Below are 16,837 nucleotides of genomic sequence, written 5' to 3'. Positions count from 1 at the left end.
CTAGGTAGGTGGGAAAGGGCTAAAGTTAGAGGCTACCTCTAAATTAGTGGATTTCTACTAATTTAGAGGCACTCTAACCTAACTAATGATTAATCTTCTCAATCTCACTGTTAATCATTTCTTAACTCTCTTTTTTGTCCTTAAATTACTCCTAATTGATGAGGAGTTTAAGCATGGGAATTTGATAGGTGGATTAGCAATGTTTAGGTTAATCTAAAGATGTGATTATCCCTAAATAATTTCACTAATTAGGTCTCTAAATAATCTACTCAAAAGAGAAAAATATACAAAAGAGACTAAATTAGTACTAATTCTTGCTAATTAAGACCTAATTGGAGTGGACTAAACATAGATTTGGATCAAGGCAAGTGTGTAGAATAGTCTAATTACAAGCAATTAGGCTCAATTTTTTGATTTTTTGCTCTTTTTAAGTCCACTAATCACACTAACCAATAGATTAGTGATAATTAGTAAAAATTAAGAAATAGTTTAAGTTTTTTTTTTAGATTTTTTGATGGATTAATGTTCTATTTAACAATGCTAACCTATTTATGCAAAGGAATTAAGCAAAAGAAACAAGATTAAGCTAAAAATTAACAAAAATAGTCTAGGTTTAAGTAAACACCCTCTTGATTAGGCTCTCTAATCACTCGAGTCTCAATTTTTTTACTCAAACAAGTAGTAATCCTACTCTAAACACAAAGATATACATGAATCATAACAAAAACATCGACGAAAACCATGCAAAATATCAAAAAACCGCATGCCAAAGAGCTTACCTAGCACTGGAAAATGGAGGCTCCATTGGATTCGAATCAAAGATGTAGACAAGTAGCGGATGGCGCTCCTCGGCAGTGGTGCCAAAGCTGTTAAGGAAACCCTATCCTAACGTGTCGTGGGAAGTTGCCTATCCACGGAGCTCGAGCATGGCTCAAGAGCTCCACGGTAGCTGCTCGTCACCATCATCCTCTCGTACTCGTTGTCACACCGAGGAGGTTGCTCTAATCCTACGGGTGAGCTCCACCGTAGCCGCTCGTCACCGTCATCCTCTCGTACTCGTTGTCACACCGAGGAGGTTGCTCTAATCCAACGGGTGCTCTCTCACAAAGATTGTGTGGGATCTCCGCGGAAGAGGATCGCGTAGGTTAGCCTAATCACTCAAGGAAGAGAGAGAGAGAGAGAGGAAATAAGAGAGAACAAGTGATTAGCACTAATCACTCCCAAATCCTAACCCTAAGCACACCATACATGCTAGATTAGAGTTGCAAGAGAGAGGGAGAGAGAGAACACTCCACTTCTATTGCACAAATGGGAGAATGCGTTACAAACAAGAGAAATTGGCTTTTATAGTTCCAAGCTTTTTTCCACTAGGCCGCCTGGGAGTAAGTGACCTAAGGCGCTCAAAACGTAGTTACAAGGATTTTCTCTATGGATTGGCCAACTGACCAAGATCCTCTTGTCTGTCCTTTGAAGGTTAATACTTGGGAGCGTCTTTAGGCTGTTTCCCTCATCAAATGATGGGATTTATAATATATAGTGCCAACGCCCATTACATAAGTGTGCGGGCATAGTTGTCGTCGTAATGTGTTAACCAATATGTGGTTAGCATCGACACTTTACCTGTTGGGGATGCCATCATGCTTAATTAGACTGATATACCATGGTGGCCATAGGCATCACACAAAAAGCTTTCTTTAATCAGGGTAAAAAGAAAAGTAACTTTATGGCCCCAAAGTATGTGATGCAATCCACCTCATTATACGAGGTTTAGGCTTCCTATCAGTAGGGGATTGGCTCTTACTTTGGTTGTGATTTTATGTTAACCTAGCAAGGCAAGTTGGTAGCCTTGTCTCTTGTAATCTTGTTTGAGTTTAGAAAAATGTGGGGCATGGCTTAAATGTGATCATTTCGATGGATAATCTGGTTTTCCTTCTAAAGTTTATTGTAGCATCTAGGGTATTATATGTTATGTGGCTTATTATTTGAGACATGTGGGGCTAATCTATTTTGCCCTATGTGATGCTGCTAGCTACCTTGAAGTCTTTTCTTTGAAGTTTTTGGATTGCAAACACACGTGTGTGTGTGTGCTTTTTTTTTGGGAGGGAGGTTGGAAACAATTGACGGTTGGTTGCTTCTTGCTTTTTAGGTGAGTGAATGGATCAACTGTGGTGTCTATATATTCACTCCTGAAATCTTTCTGGCAATTCAAGATGTGGCGACGCGTCTAAAAGACCACGGTATGCTCAACATCGGTCATATTGAATCGGCTTTCTATAACTATGGTGTTGGGGATAATTTATGATGTTAGTTTTGGGGCTAGGAAAGGATTAAAGCTGCACAATCTCCTATCTAATTCATGCTTGTGTTATGTAGTAATATGACTTGTTAGCCGTCCTTCTCATGCACATATCAAAAGCCAAAGTTAGTCATTTTGATGGTGTTCTTGGCTGAATTGTTTGTCATCAGCAACGCTTCGACGGGTCTCCAGTTTTGAAGCACTTCAATTAACAACCAAGTGAGTTATCTTGTTTAGATTACTGCTCATGAGATCAAGCAGTGTTTTGTGCATGCATGTATGCGCGCGCGTGTGTGCGTGTGAGAGAGAAAGAAAGAAAGATATATTAAACGTCTACTAAAGATCCAATGGGCATATGAGACCTAAGTGATACAATAATGTGCATGGCATATCTCATCATGGAATGGAAAATAAAATAGAAATTGAACAAAACTCTCTCACTGGAGTGATACAAAACTGTCCATGGAAATCTCATCATGGAAAAACAGCAACATGAAACATGAGAGGAGTATCAGCCCCCATTAGATAGTATACCACTCTCCAAAATATCAAGCATGGGGCTAATGAGTATGGCCGAGAGGTCTCCCTCAGCTACGTTACATGGATAGGTAGCTCGATGTCATGGAGCATGTCGTGGATCTGTAGCCGATGAGGGGGTCGTGGCCGATGTCCACGGGACCGAGGGCGTTGGCCACGCTGGAATGTGGAGGCCCGATCCGAGATAACTCCTCTTGGGTGAGGTGGATTCGGAGTAGCCCGAGGTGGGATCCGTTGTATGGGTGTCCTCCCCTTGGGTCCGGAAGAAGTTGGTGATGGTTGTATGGGTGTCCTCCTCTTGGGTCCGGAAGAAGTTGGTGATGGTTGTTGGCAAGGGAGGGGTAGTTGGGGCCGAAAATCTCTTAAGAAATTGTCCATGTGTCTGCAGAGCTCGAGCAGGAAGAGCCCTAGACAACGCTGGTTCGGGAAGTCAATGATCTTTCAGAGTGGGCCAAATCTCTCATGAAATAGACAGTGAAACCTCTTGCGGATCTCATAGTATACTGGGCAGTGACATATGCAATGCTCCCCTCTGTGTGGCGTAATCGGCAGATCCTCTCCTCCTTGGGTCTCTCTATGAGCTCCCTAGCTCTGAACACGCGCTTAACCCTTCTTGTCTCCACTTTGAGGCAGTGGGATGAAACCCATATTTGGCCAATCACAATCCGCATGGCATGGGACATGTGAACACTCAAGTAGCCCGGCTGTTGGATGAATCCATCCTTAGTGAGCGTGAGGGGTGATCTCTGTTGAAGTGCATCTTTGGTGGGAGCTCCGAAGGTGTGATCCATGTGCAGTGGGTGTAGAGGTTGAGAAGATCTGACTGGATAATCCGGTTGGTATCCTCATGAGAGAACCAGAGAAAAGGGGAGTCCAAACTATATTGAAGGGGTGGGAGGCGGTCCATGCGGAGCCCATATCTTGAGAACCAATTAGAAACTCGGCATACCATACTCCAGGGTGGCCCTTGAGTGCTAGTTGTCTCGAGGACTCTAGGGCAAGCTTCGGGTATGTGTGGGGATCCATGTGATTGATGCGATGGAGGTATGTGACTGTCTGGAAGAGTGCATTCTCTACAAGAGAGAGATGAAGATGAAGATTGTATTATTGTCCACTGGGGGCCAAATATGACCCATGGGACCAACAAACTAGTGCAAGACAAAAAAAAAATCTCCTTCTGTTACTATGAAGGGTAAAACTAGCAAGCTAGTGTGTGGCATAATGTGACTCAAGCTCCTCTCTGTTTGAAGAGTCGAGTGATGAATGCCCCCAAAATAGTGGGTGTGGTTGTAAGCAATACTTGTGCAGCAATACTTGGAGAGAGAGAGAGAGTTTGTCTCTGTGGTGCTTTAGCTCTAATAGGTATAGTCCAAGACATCTCTGATCTCTGTAATGCATCATCTGTGTGACAGGGGCCCAAATCTCCGCCTCAAGAGACAGTGGTAGCATCCACATATCTCATAGTAGAATGGGCATCTAAGTATGTAATGCTCCTCTAACTTTGTCTCCCTCGTGCTACATAGCTTGGGTAACCGTCTTGCCCGTAAAATACGCTGTGCTCTCCCCGTCTTAATCCGAAGGCAATACAACGACACCCTCAGCTGACCAATGGCAATCCTCATGGCTTGAGACATTTATCTATGGAGATAATCAGGCCTCTGATGACTCCGTCCACAATGACCCTCAAGAAATGCTGTTTGTAAGATTGGAGCATTGGGGAAAGCTCAATCGGAGATATCCATGCCCAAAGCCAGGTTAGATCCAAGCGGAAGATGTAGTTGATCTCCTTCCGTGAGAGATCAACAAGGGGAGGGAGGCGGTTCATCTGAAAGTCATGACTCGGACCAACTGGTGGTGCATGCATACCAACAACTGCTATGACCCTCCTCTGCCCTCTGTCTAGAGAACTCCAAAGCTAACTATGGGAGGCGATCTCTATTAATGTGTAGACATGTTGTATGTATGTGACGGTATGAAACATGGCATCTATGACAAGAGGGCATGATCCAAACTCGATTAGTACTATGGCATGTGGCACGGATGGCTTACTCCGGATGGTGAGAGGGACTGCTTGGCGATGGATGTAGAAAACGCAAGGTTTACTGATGGCTGAATGCTGAGAACTGACGGCTGAATGCGGAGGACTGATGTGTTTGCTGATGGAGGGCTGAAAGCACAAGTGTTGATGCTCCTCTTGCTGAAGGATGATACGCTTCTCCAAAACGCATGGATCTGAGGTGGATGCAAGGCTGAATGGGATGCGCTTGAATGCTCTTTGGCTGAATTATGAGATGAATGAGAGAATGGGTCAAGCCCTCCTATTTATACTACTAATGTTGCTACCCGGTTGGCACTAGATGCTGGCCGACTGCTATACAAACATTAATTGCTTAATGATGATGCATAAATGCTGAAAATGATGGAAAAAATACCATAAAAATCCTAGATAAATCTTGGATGCTATCTGAGGTTCCTGCAATGGTCTAGATGCTATGCATGAATGATGTGCAATATGCAGGATGCTTTTTGATACAAACCCTAAGGTTTCTATTGACTGCTGATGGTTTACTGCTTCTTGCTCTCAGCCCTTTTTGCAGCCTCACAATTCTCCATGGCAAATGCTTTTGCAAATTGATGCCCGATCTCGTAATTGAATGGTCCTTCTTGATAGACATCCCAATGTCGATGGACCAAGCATTCTCCAAACTCTGGCTTCACATAATATGATTTAATCTTCTTGCTATTTCCAGGAAGGGGCTTTGAGCACAAAAAAATAGAGCTCCAATTTTCATGAGAGATGTCATTCTTCCCATACAAGGTGTGGGGATCCACTCCTATTGAAACTGATCCCGTCAAGTGGGATCCACTCCTATTGAAACCGATCCTGTCAAGTGGGAAAGACTCCGTTGGACATCCACACGCGTAATAGCACAACTTAATACCACAATTTGAAATGGACAACTTAATTACAACTTGAAATTGAAATGAAATGAAATGAGATAGATGGACACCAGCACTGGGGCCGGAACGGACGACCCCCCCCTCAATATATGATATATTTATTGGGAGTATTTAACAAATACAATGCTCCATGGGTTCCAAGAACCAGATGATGTCCATGTACAAATGAACACAGTACCAAACAAAAAGCTCGAAGTAGATGCTCGAAGCAGAACGTCCACTAGCGTGGTCCAATCTCTACGGTCCTGTGCTTTCACTGGACTCCGCGGAGAGCGCCCCACTGGTGTTCCAAGACCACGCACAAACAGGCGCTCTCGTACTAACACCTGGCTCTCCCAATCTCAGCACCCTTCGACCGAGGTTCTCCAATAGCTTGGACTACCTGGCACCGAACGGGTGTTGCCGTGGTGAGAGTCCCTTATCAGATTTATCACAAAATACTTTACTTAAATCTGAAAATTCACTTACTTGAAGATGGCAGATGGAGATCCAATACCTGAGGTATCTGTGTGTAGTTACTTGACTGGGACACCAAATGTAGCCACTTGAAGAATGAAAACACCGCCTATGGAAAGGAGGTATAACCGCCTACAAAGGAGAAGAGGAGCAGCCGCTGTAGATAGATACACAGGGGCCTGCTGTGAAAGCAGTGCAACCTGTATGGTGGTGACACACACACAGCCTGTATGGTTGCTAGGCTATAGTGGAAAAGGAATGGCAGCCTGCAGCCGTCGGCCTGTAGTACTTAGTTAGCGGAAGAGGACACACACAATGGGCAGTCGCCTGGTGAAGCTGGAACGCTGCCGGCATGAGAGGGACAGCCGCCTGTGAGCAGAAACGCAGGTTGTTGGGGAGGACATGCGCAGCCACCAACTGTAGGAGCTGCAGCCACCAGGTAGTAGTGCACAGCCGCGTGACTATAAAAGTACAGCTGCTAGCGATGAACGCACAGCCGCCTGCTGTGGTAGGCGGCGTAGCTTGAGAAGATGGCCGCCAGGTTATACAGGAACGTAGCCTGGGAAAACATGCGCAGGAGTTCAGTAACCGCTTGGATGCCACGAGGAGTAGCAGGCTGAAGGAACAGTCTGAAGCGGAGGAGCATGCGCAGCGTGTAGAAACGATTGCCGGTTGTGTGTTCGATGGAGGTGGTGGCTTAATTTTTTATAAAAATTAGAGAGGGAGTTGCACTATTGTGTTGTGGCTGGCTACCCACGTTTGCATGTGGGCGGCCAGTTCTAAGGGGGTGTGGCTAGGTGACCATGCACCCACCCCCCCACACACACAACTTAAGTGTGGCTCCCCACCTTGGCCCCTAAGTGGGTGCCCAAAGTGGGTGCCCACTCTTAAGTGTATGTGAACATACAACCTTATAAATCAAAAGGTTAGAGATTAAAGTATTAAACTAACATACAACCTTATAAATGTGAACATACAACCTTATAAATCAAAAGGTTAGAGATTAAAGTATTAAACTAACATGTGCAATATACTTACCACGTGTTCACATGCACCAAAACTCGTCAGAAGACAGAGCAGACTTCACGACTCACTGGCAGGCGTCCCCACTCAGTAATAAGTAACACGTCAAGCAGGCTGTTGGGGTAAAGGCGTTATGCCCACCCTTATAGTGTGTACAAGCCCATAAGCTATAGTACATAGTACACTTAGTACTTTTAATGTACTAAGTGCACTATGTGTACTAGTGCAATATACATGTGTGATAGGGGAGTCACACACTCATACTTGATGAGTTGACTTATCCCCACAACTCTCTCTCTCTCTCTCCCTTGTTTCTCTGTGTATGTCTCCCATGAATGAACTCTAACCCTAACTGTTTCTCCCCATCAACTGGTATCAGAGCTAGCAGCAAGTGACTGGCTTGGGTGTGTACACGCAGGCGGAGCAGGTTTCCTACAGTACGAATAGCCTTGGTGAGAGCCTTAGCGTGTTCATGGCAGCTTGCCACGCTGCTGCAAACAAGCTGTGCTTTCAGGATGTCCAGTCGGCATGAAGCGCTACAAGGAGTAATACAGCAGCCGAACAGTAGGCGTCAACAGTAGGCGTCAACGGCAGGCTTGGCGAATACGTGTAGTGCTATCCATTAGGTGGCGGGCGTTGCATCACACGCAGGCGAAGGCGCCAGCGCTAAGCGAAGAAACAAGCGAATACTAGGCGCCGGCTGTGCGAACTCAGGCGAACTGGTCCGCGTAAGGTCCGCGTAACTGGGCCAAGGCGTAATATCAGCGCTCGCACAATACTTGGCGCCCGGAAACCAATCAACTGGTAGGACGGACAGAGGGTGTACGCCCAACAGTGTGTGAACTGTAGGACGGACAGAGGGTGTCCGTCTGCGGATTTCTCCACACTTCCGACGCCCTGGTCATTAGGCCACACAAGCTTAATTCTTTGGAGCAAGATGGCAGTGCCCAACGGTTCTGTGGAGGAGGCAGAACACCTACCGAATGGCGAGCCAGCACGTGAAGCAAACCCCATTGTCGAATCACTTGTGGAGCACGCCTGAGGAGAGCTACGCACTTACACTTCTGTGTATAGAAGCTCCAACCAGCTGCAGTTCATCTGCACACATTTTCAGTAGCATCAGCATCAAGCATCAGCACCAAATTCGCCTGCAAATCAGAGAAAAAATCAGAAAATTACAAGGTATTTTCCTCAATTTTTTTTTGGGATTTGCAATTGAGCAAGTACAATCAACAATTGAGCAGGTACAGGTGCCCAATTGCTCAATTTTTGAGCAAAATTGGCAAAATTGGGTGACATTGGTCACAATCAGGATAAATTTGCAGGAAATTGGTCAAATCAGGATCAATTTGCAGGAAATTGTATGTCGACATTTGGGGCTTTTGATGTAATTGTGCAATTAAGCACTCATACATGCTGTATGATGTGAAAAATCGCACATTTGGGCAAAATTGCAGCAAATTGCAGTGCAAATCAAGGGGCTTTTGTGCCGATTTGGTTGATTTGCATGTAGGCGATCGCATTTGATGCTGTGGAAAATGTGCTGATGCCTTACAAGCACTCAATGTGCCTGTAAATCAAGGGGCTTTCATGTATTGGATGTATATGTGGCCAAGGGGAAGCATCGTGAACACTCTAGATGCCTTCATGTGCGTCAATGTACCATGTATGATCAGAAATTGATCTTAAATCAAGGGGCTTTTCAAGTTTTCATGCTTGTTGAGCTTGGCAAAGCAGCAGGCAAGACATTTATGCCTTGAATCCTCAAAAATCAGCTTGCAGTCAAGGGGCTTTTGCCCAATTTCTGTTCGGGACTGTTGTATGCAGTGTTCGGGACTGTAAAAGTCTGATTTTCACTCATTTGGACAGCCAGGAGAGCATTTATTGCTATTGTACCTGCTGGTACAGATTTGGCACATCTTTGTGCATGTTTTGGCATGGCTGTACACTGTTTTGAGTGATCAAAAGGTTCAAATTCAGCAGCTGAACTTGCCGGTACAGGTTTGGTACATCATTTGTGAGCAATTGGTACTGTTGTACAGTACTTTGGAAGGGCAAAAGAGCTCATTTAAGGTGCTGTCCAAAATCTGCAGCAACCAGATTTTGGTGTTTTCATCACATAAAGTGGGAGAAAAGTTGCATTCTTGCTTCCGCAGTGGGAGATAAAGCTTGGGAGAACATTTGTAAGCACTTTGTGTGCTTTGGGTGCAGTGTTTGCACATCTTGGGTGCAGTGTTTGCACATTTGCAGGGAGTCAGGCATTGACAGGTTGCATTTTGCTATGGCAACCACAGGTGAGAGCTCTTCATTGCTTCACATCAAGAAGCTTGAAGGCTCGCATAATTATGATATTTGGCAAACCCAGTGCTTACAATGTGTTGCTTCAGAAAAAGCAACATAAGCCTATCAAAGAAAGGGGTGTGATGCCCGCTTCTCTTACGGCTGAAGAGTGGGAAGATATGGATGAGCTGGCAAGATCTACTATCATGTTGTCTGTGTCAGACTCATTACTTTTCAGCATTCGTGAAGAGAAGACAGCTTGGGGAATGTGGCAGAGATTGCAGGACTTGTATGCCCAACAAAGTGCCTCAAGCAAAGTGTATTGGTTGAAGAAACTCATAGGTCTTCAGATGAAGGAAGGGGCTTCTATGACAGCCCATCTCAATGAGTTTAATGGTATTGTCAGCCAAGTCATTAATCAAAAGTTGGCAATGGACGATGAGTTCAAAGCCACTTTTTTGTTATGCACTTTGCCAGAGAGTTGGGACACATTCAGGACAGCCACTAGCAATTCGCATGCTATGCTGTCATATGCAGATGTTGAGGGTGCTCTTCTTCAAGAAGAGATGAACAGGAAAAACAACTCTGTTGGAAAGTCCAATGCAATGAATGCACGTGGGAGATCCCAGCAAAGGGGTAAAAGCCAAGAAAGGGGAAGGAGCAAGTCTCTATTGTGGCAAAAAGGGACACATTAAAAAGCAATGCTACAAATGGAAAAATGATCAAAAAGAAAAGGGAAAAGGCAAAGACAAAGAGAAAGATGAAGCCAAAGATGTAAAGCCAAAGGGCAAAAGTGGAGTCAAGATTGAAGAAATCAATGTGTCACATGCAGGTGGCAGTGAGGATGAGGTCCTATTTACTTCTTCACTTGATGCCCATTCACTTCTTACAGGTGGTCATGGTATGCACTCATGGATCATTGATTCAGGTGCCTCCTTTCATGTCACAGGTTGCAGAGACTTGTTTGTCAGGTACACTGCTGGCAATGAAGGAGTGGTTTATTTGGGTGATAACCATGCATGCAAAATTCTTGGCAGAGGTGATGTGAGGCTTGTGTTTTCAGATGGCTCACAGCTTATGCTCTATGATGTCAGGCATGTGCCTGAGATCAAGAAGAATCTGCTTTCTACTGGACAGCTTGATGATGCTGATTATGTAACCACATTTGGTAGTGGAAAGTGGAAGATTAGTAAGGGCTCACTGGTTGTTGCCAGAGGCTCTAAAGTGGACACTCTTTATTTTATGCATGCAGGTGTTTGTCACCATGCTAATGTAAATGCAACCGAGCTGCCGGAAATTTCTGTGGCATAGCCGGTTGGGACACATGAGTGTCAAGGGAATGGAGCAATTGTCTCGTTTGGGTTACTTGCCTTCTCTCAAGTTTTCAAGTTTTCAGTTTTGTGAGCATTGTATATATGGTAGGCAACTACAATGCCCCCACAAGAAAGCTCTTGGACAGAATAATGCTCAGTTAGAGCTTGTGCATACAGATGTATGTGAGATGCCTCAGCTTTCTTTGGGAGGGGCAAAATACTTTGTGTCTTTTATAGATGATGCCACACGCAAGGTGTGGGTTTATCCTCTTCGTTTGAAGAGTGATACATTCTCAGTGTTTGAGAAGTTTGTTGCTCTTGTTGAGAATCAAACTGGCAAAACACTGAAGGCTTTGCGTTCCGACAATGGTGGAGAGTACATGTCCAAACAGTTTCAGGACTTTTGTGATGCTAAAGGCATCAAGAGGGAGCTCTCTACTCCTTATGATCCTCCACAAAACGGGACAGCAGAGAGGATGAACAGGACCATACAGGAGAAGGTCCGTTCTATGTTGTCACATGCTGCATTACCTCATGGTTTTTGGGCTGAAGCTGTTATGACAGCCGTTCACCTTATAAACAGGTCACCTAACACGAGGCTTGGTGGGAAAGTGCCAGAAGAAGTATGGACAGGGAAGCCTCCGTCATACAAGCACTTGAGAGTGTTTGGTTGCGTTGCGTACGTGCACATACGCAGGGAAATGCGCACCAAACTTGATCCTAAGTCTCATAAATGCATATTCCTAGGATATGGTGACAGAGGTGAAATGGGGTATAGACTTTGGGATCCCATGAATAGAAAGATCATACGCAGCAATGATGTCATTTTTGATGAAACATGCATGTATAAGGAGCCTGCAAGGCAACAGGAGCCTGGCAGAGTCATCTTTGATGATGATGGACATCATGGACAACAACAAAGGGCTGTAAATCAGCCATTACAGCAGGAAAACCAGCCCTTAAATGGTGCTGAAAATGGTCCAAATGGACAGCCAGAGATGGCAGAAGATATCCCTATGGATATACCATAGTTGGAGGAGATACCGGGCATGATTTTTCAGCCTTATGGCATGGAACAGGAGCCACCAATGGGTGATATGCAGGCTGGACAGCAACCTGCAAATGATGGTCATTGGGTACGGAGGTCCACTAGACCCTCCAGAGCCCCTGACAGGTTTGTTCCAGGGGTTGACTACTTGATGCTCACTGACTGTGGGGAGCCCTCATGTTATAAGGAGGCTTTACAGAGGGCAGACAAGGCTCTTTGGGAGCGTGCCATGAAGTCAGAGATGGATTCTCTGCATAAAAATGAAACATGGAAATTGGTGCATTTGCCTGCAGGCAAGAAGGTTTTGCCATGCAAGTGGGTATACAGGCTCAAAGTTGCACCTGATGCAAAGCCAAGATACAAAGCCAGGTTAGTGGCTAAGGGCTTCAAGCAGGAATATGGTGTGGACTTTGAGGAGATCTTGTCTCCAGTGGTCAAAATGACCACACTTAGAGCTGTGTTGGCTTTGGTTGCGCATGATGATCTGGACTTGATTCAGATGGATGTGAAGACTGCTTTTCTTCACGGTGATCTCCATGAGGAGATATATATGCAGCAGCCAGAGGGTTATGCAGTAAGTGGAAAGGAGAAGCTTGTATGCAAGCTGAAAAAGAGTCTTTATGGGCTCAAACAGGCACCAAGAGAATGGTATCATAAATTTGATACATTCATGAAATCTCAGAAATTCAGGAGAAGTGACATAGATCACTGCTTGTACACCAAGAAAGCTTTGGATGGCAGTCTCTTGATTCTCATTTTGTATGTTGATGATATGTTGATTGCCGGGAAATCTCGTAAAGAGATGGATGCCTTGAAGCAGAGGCTGCATCAAACCTTTGATATGAAGGATTTGGGTGATGCAAATCACATCTTGGGTATGCGGATACTTCGGGACAGAAATCAGCATGTGTTGTATTTGTCTCAGAAGGAATACATTGGCAAAGTCTTGCAGAGGTTCAATATGGACGGGGGGAAGAAAGCTAGTACAAGCTAGTACTCCTTTGCCTCCATATGTGAAACTCAGTGCTATGGACAGCCCACAGTCAGATAGAGACAGGGCTGATATGGCCAAAATTCCATATGCTTCAGCTTGTGGCAGTCTCATGTATGCCATGGTTGCTACTAGGCCGGACATTGCATTTGCAGTGGGAGTGGTTTCTAGATACATGGCCAACCCTGGCAAGAAGCATTGGGAAGCAGTGAAAGGTGTCATGAGATACTTGAAGGGCACACAGGATTTGTGCATTTGCTTTGGCAAACAGGATGCATTAGTGTATGGTTACACGGATTCGGATTATGCCGGTCATCCAGATAACCGGAAGTCTACTACCGGTTATGTATTTACATTCACAGGAGGTGCTGTGTCATGGATATCCAGGATGCAGAAGTGCATTGCCTTATCTACTACAGAGGCCGAGTATATTGCAGCCACAGAGGCTTGCAAGGAGGCATTATGGCTATCTCGGTTAGTGGTTGATTTGGGTTATACAGGGGATATTCCATTGTTGCATTGTGACAGTCAGAGTGCCATTCAGTTGGCAAAGAACCCTGTTTTTCATGCAAAGACGAAGCATGTGGATGTGAAGTATCACTTCATCAGAGAGGTGATAGAGAACAAGCAAATTCAGCTTGTTAAGATTCATACGGATGACAACCCGGCTGATCTGTTGACGAAGAGTTTGCCTTCGGAGCGGTTTGCTCATTGCAGACACTTGATGGGCATTGGATGAGGCCAGTTTCAGCCTTGATATGGCCTTGTATATTATCATGTACATGCTGATTTTTTCTTTTCCTTTACTTAAGGGCACTTTGCCTTTAAGTGGGAGGTTGTTGGGGTAAAGGCGTTATGCCCACCCTTATAGTGTGTACAAGCCCATAAGTTATAGTACATAGTACACTTAGTACTTTTAATGTACTAAGTGCACTATGTGTACTAGTGCAATATACATGTGTGATAGGGGAGTCACACACTCATACTTGATGAGTTGACTTATCCCCACAACTCTCTCTCTCTCTCCCTTGTTTCTCTGTGTATGTCTCCCATGAATGAACTCTAACCCTAACTGTTTCTCCCCATCAGCAGGCAAACACAAAAATACAAGTCATGCGAAGACAGTTTCAAACATGCAGAACATGAGTGCATGTGCAAATAGTATCATGGACATATCGCCCGTTCATGGAACAAGTACAAAATATCTATCGGCAAAAAAAAATGGCACGGCGTAAAACATAAATCTCGGTCTTCCTATGGAGTGACAATCCCATAGGTAAGACAGTTCCAAGCACGAGCCTCCCTATGGAGTGACAGTCCCATAGGTAAGACACGGCACGAATACTGGCTCTTCCATGGCGTGACAATCCCATGGATCGAACACAGTCCAGGTCATACACGGGTGGCACCAGTCTGGCTCCCATCCATACGACACCATCTTGCTAACACACGGGTGGCACCAGTCTAGCTTGTTGGGTGTTGGACTCACACACTCACACGCACAAACGTGCACATTAGGGTTAGGTGCAAGGTAGAGAAGCTCACACACAGAAATGAGAGAGAGAGAGAGAGAGCCAAAAGTGTGGTATCCACAAAATGCAAGTCAACCCTTGCATGTGTGCCACATCCATATAATATAGAAGTACAAAATATTATATGTTAGAGTATCCTTTCACACTTGATGTCCAAGGGGAAAAACCACATGGGAAAAAGTGCCCTTGGTTAAGCCCTGTTTACACATAGCACTACCATAAGTGAGCATATGCCTACAAATCCCCCTTGTAGTGGAAGTGTGAACCTGTACAAGGTAGCAGATCACTCTCTGTATGAGAGTAAGCCCAAAGCTTTGCGGAAAGCTTCAAACTTTTCTCGAGGTAAAGCCTTTGTGAATAGATCTGCAACATTATCCTGTGTAGGGCAATAAGTTAAACTGATCTCCCCTGCATGTAGCCTCTCTTTGACATAGTGATAATGAATCTCTATGTGCTTGGTACGTGCATGAAATACTGGATTTCGTGCCACGGCCATAGCACTCTGGCTATCAGTGAGAATGGTGGTGGGTGTCTGCTGACACTCACGAAGATCATCCAATAGTCTCCTCAACCATACACAATCTACTGTAGCTGTAAAGACTGCCCTGTACTCAGCCTCACAAGTAGATGTAGCAACAGTGGGTTGCTTTTTACTCAACCAAGATATGCATAAACTGCCAAGAAAAAAACAATTTCCACTGGTGGATTGCCTGGTATCATAATCACCAGCCCAATCTGAATCACTGTATGCATAAAGCTGCAAGCTTACATGAATTTGCTCAACAAAGACACCCCAAAAGATATGTCTGGCCTCGTGCTACACAAGTAAATGAGGCATCCCACTGCCTGGTTGTAAATGCCGGCCTCAAAAGGCTCTCCAATATCATGCATAGTAAGCCGTACACCTGGTTCTACCAGAGTAGAAATGGGCTTACATTCATCCATGTGAAACCTTTTTAGCAAACTTTTTATGTACTTAGTTTGCTGCATAACAATGCCATCATCTGTATGCATAAACTGTATGCCAAGATAGTAGTGTAAAGGCCCCAAATCTGACATATCAAATTCAGCTTTCAAATCAGCTTTGAAATCTGAAATTTGTGCTTTGCTTGTACCTGTAATGAGCATGTCATCTACATACAAGATGACTATGAGAATATCGGCATCGGTTTTCTTCACATACAATAATGTGCTTTCAGCTGGACTATTCTCATAACCTTGGCTGGTTAGATGAGCATGTATCTTATCATACCAAGCTCTTGGAGCTTGCTTTAACCCATACAATGCTTTGTGCAACCTGCATACTTTATGTTCCTCACCAGGAACTACAAAAGCAATGGGCTGATTTACATATACTTCCTCCTATAAATCCCCATTTAAGAATGCAGTTTTGATATCCAATTGATGCACTTTCCATCCTTTATGGGCAGCCAATGCAATCACTGATCTTATTGTGGTCATTCTCGAAGTAGGAGCAAAAGTCTCTTCATAATCTATTCCCTTTTTCTGGGAGTAGCCTTTAGCCACAAGTCTTGCTTTGTACCTGTCAATAGTACCATCAAACTTTCTTTTGACTTTGTAGACCCACTTTGTTCCAATTACATGCTTGCCTTTAGGCAATTCCACAAGATCCCATGTATTGTTCTTCATTATAGAAGAAATTTCAGCTTGCATAGCTTGCAACCAATGCTCATTCTCATGTGCTTCTTCATAAGAAGAAGGCTCTTCTGAATCAAAGAGACCACCCATTGCGAATGCAGACTCCCCACGATGTACATTCAAAGCATGGCTAGAACTAGCCCTTGTTCTGCCTGTGAGTGGAGCTGCAAGTTTGCTTTCTTGCAAAGTTTTCAGCAACCATCTTGGCACTGACTTGGCTGTGTCTATGGCTGTTTGCTCTTCCCTGACAAGATCTTCCACTTCTTCCATAGAAGGGGGCTGAATGGCTGGCTGGTCCACATGTTCTACATGTGGATTTTCTTGTGTTGGGGCTGGCTGATCTGAATCTCCCCTAATTGCAATGGGTAAAAGTCCATCAAACATGTCCTGTAAGCCTGTATCATTGCTTTTATACAAGCTGAACATGGGCTGTTCTGAATTTTCAGCAAATACCACATCTCTACTGACAAAAATCCTTCGTGTAGTTGGATTATAAAGACGGTATCCTTTGCTTTCATTGCTGTAGCCCACAAAAATGCATTTAATTGCTTTGTCATCAAGCTTTGTTCGGAGTTGTTCTGGCACATGTGCATATGCCAAACACCCAAATGTACGCATATAATCCACTGTTGGCTTTCGGCTATACCAAGCCTCAAATGGTGTTATGGTTTTCAAAGCTTTTGTTGGACACCTGTTCAACACATGAGTTGCACACATTATAGCTTCCATCCAAAATTTGTG

General features: G+C 44.5%; 1 protein-coding gene across 3 annotated transcripts in view; it reads left to right on the top strand.

The window, feature by feature from the left end:
- The window catches only part of LOC147605018 (uncharacterized), a 75,334-nt gene that overhangs the window by 27,778 nt on the left and 30,719 nt on the right, over window positions 1-16,837 (top strand). For all 3 annotated transcript variants that reach the window (XM_086794388.1, XM_086794389.1, XM_086794390.1), the window contains exons 9-10: window positions 2,147-2,237; window positions 2,467-2,515. In XM_086794388.1, the coding sequence (XP_086650514.1) occupies window positions 2,147-2,237; window positions 2,467-2,515 (140 nt within the window). The remainder of the gene's footprint in view (window positions 1-2,146; window positions 2,238-2,466; window positions 2,516-16,837) is intronic.

This window comes from Cibotium barometz, chromosome 60 (assembly GCF_041138505.1).
Source record: "Cibotium barometz isolate CiBa-2024 chromosome 60, ASM4113850v1, whole genome shotgun sequence".
Classification (NCBI taxonomy): Eukaryota; Viridiplantae; Streptophyta; class Polypodiopsida; order Cyatheales; family Cibotiaceae; genus Cibotium; species Cibotium barometz.
This window is presented reverse-complemented; position numbering and strand designations above follow the sequence as displayed.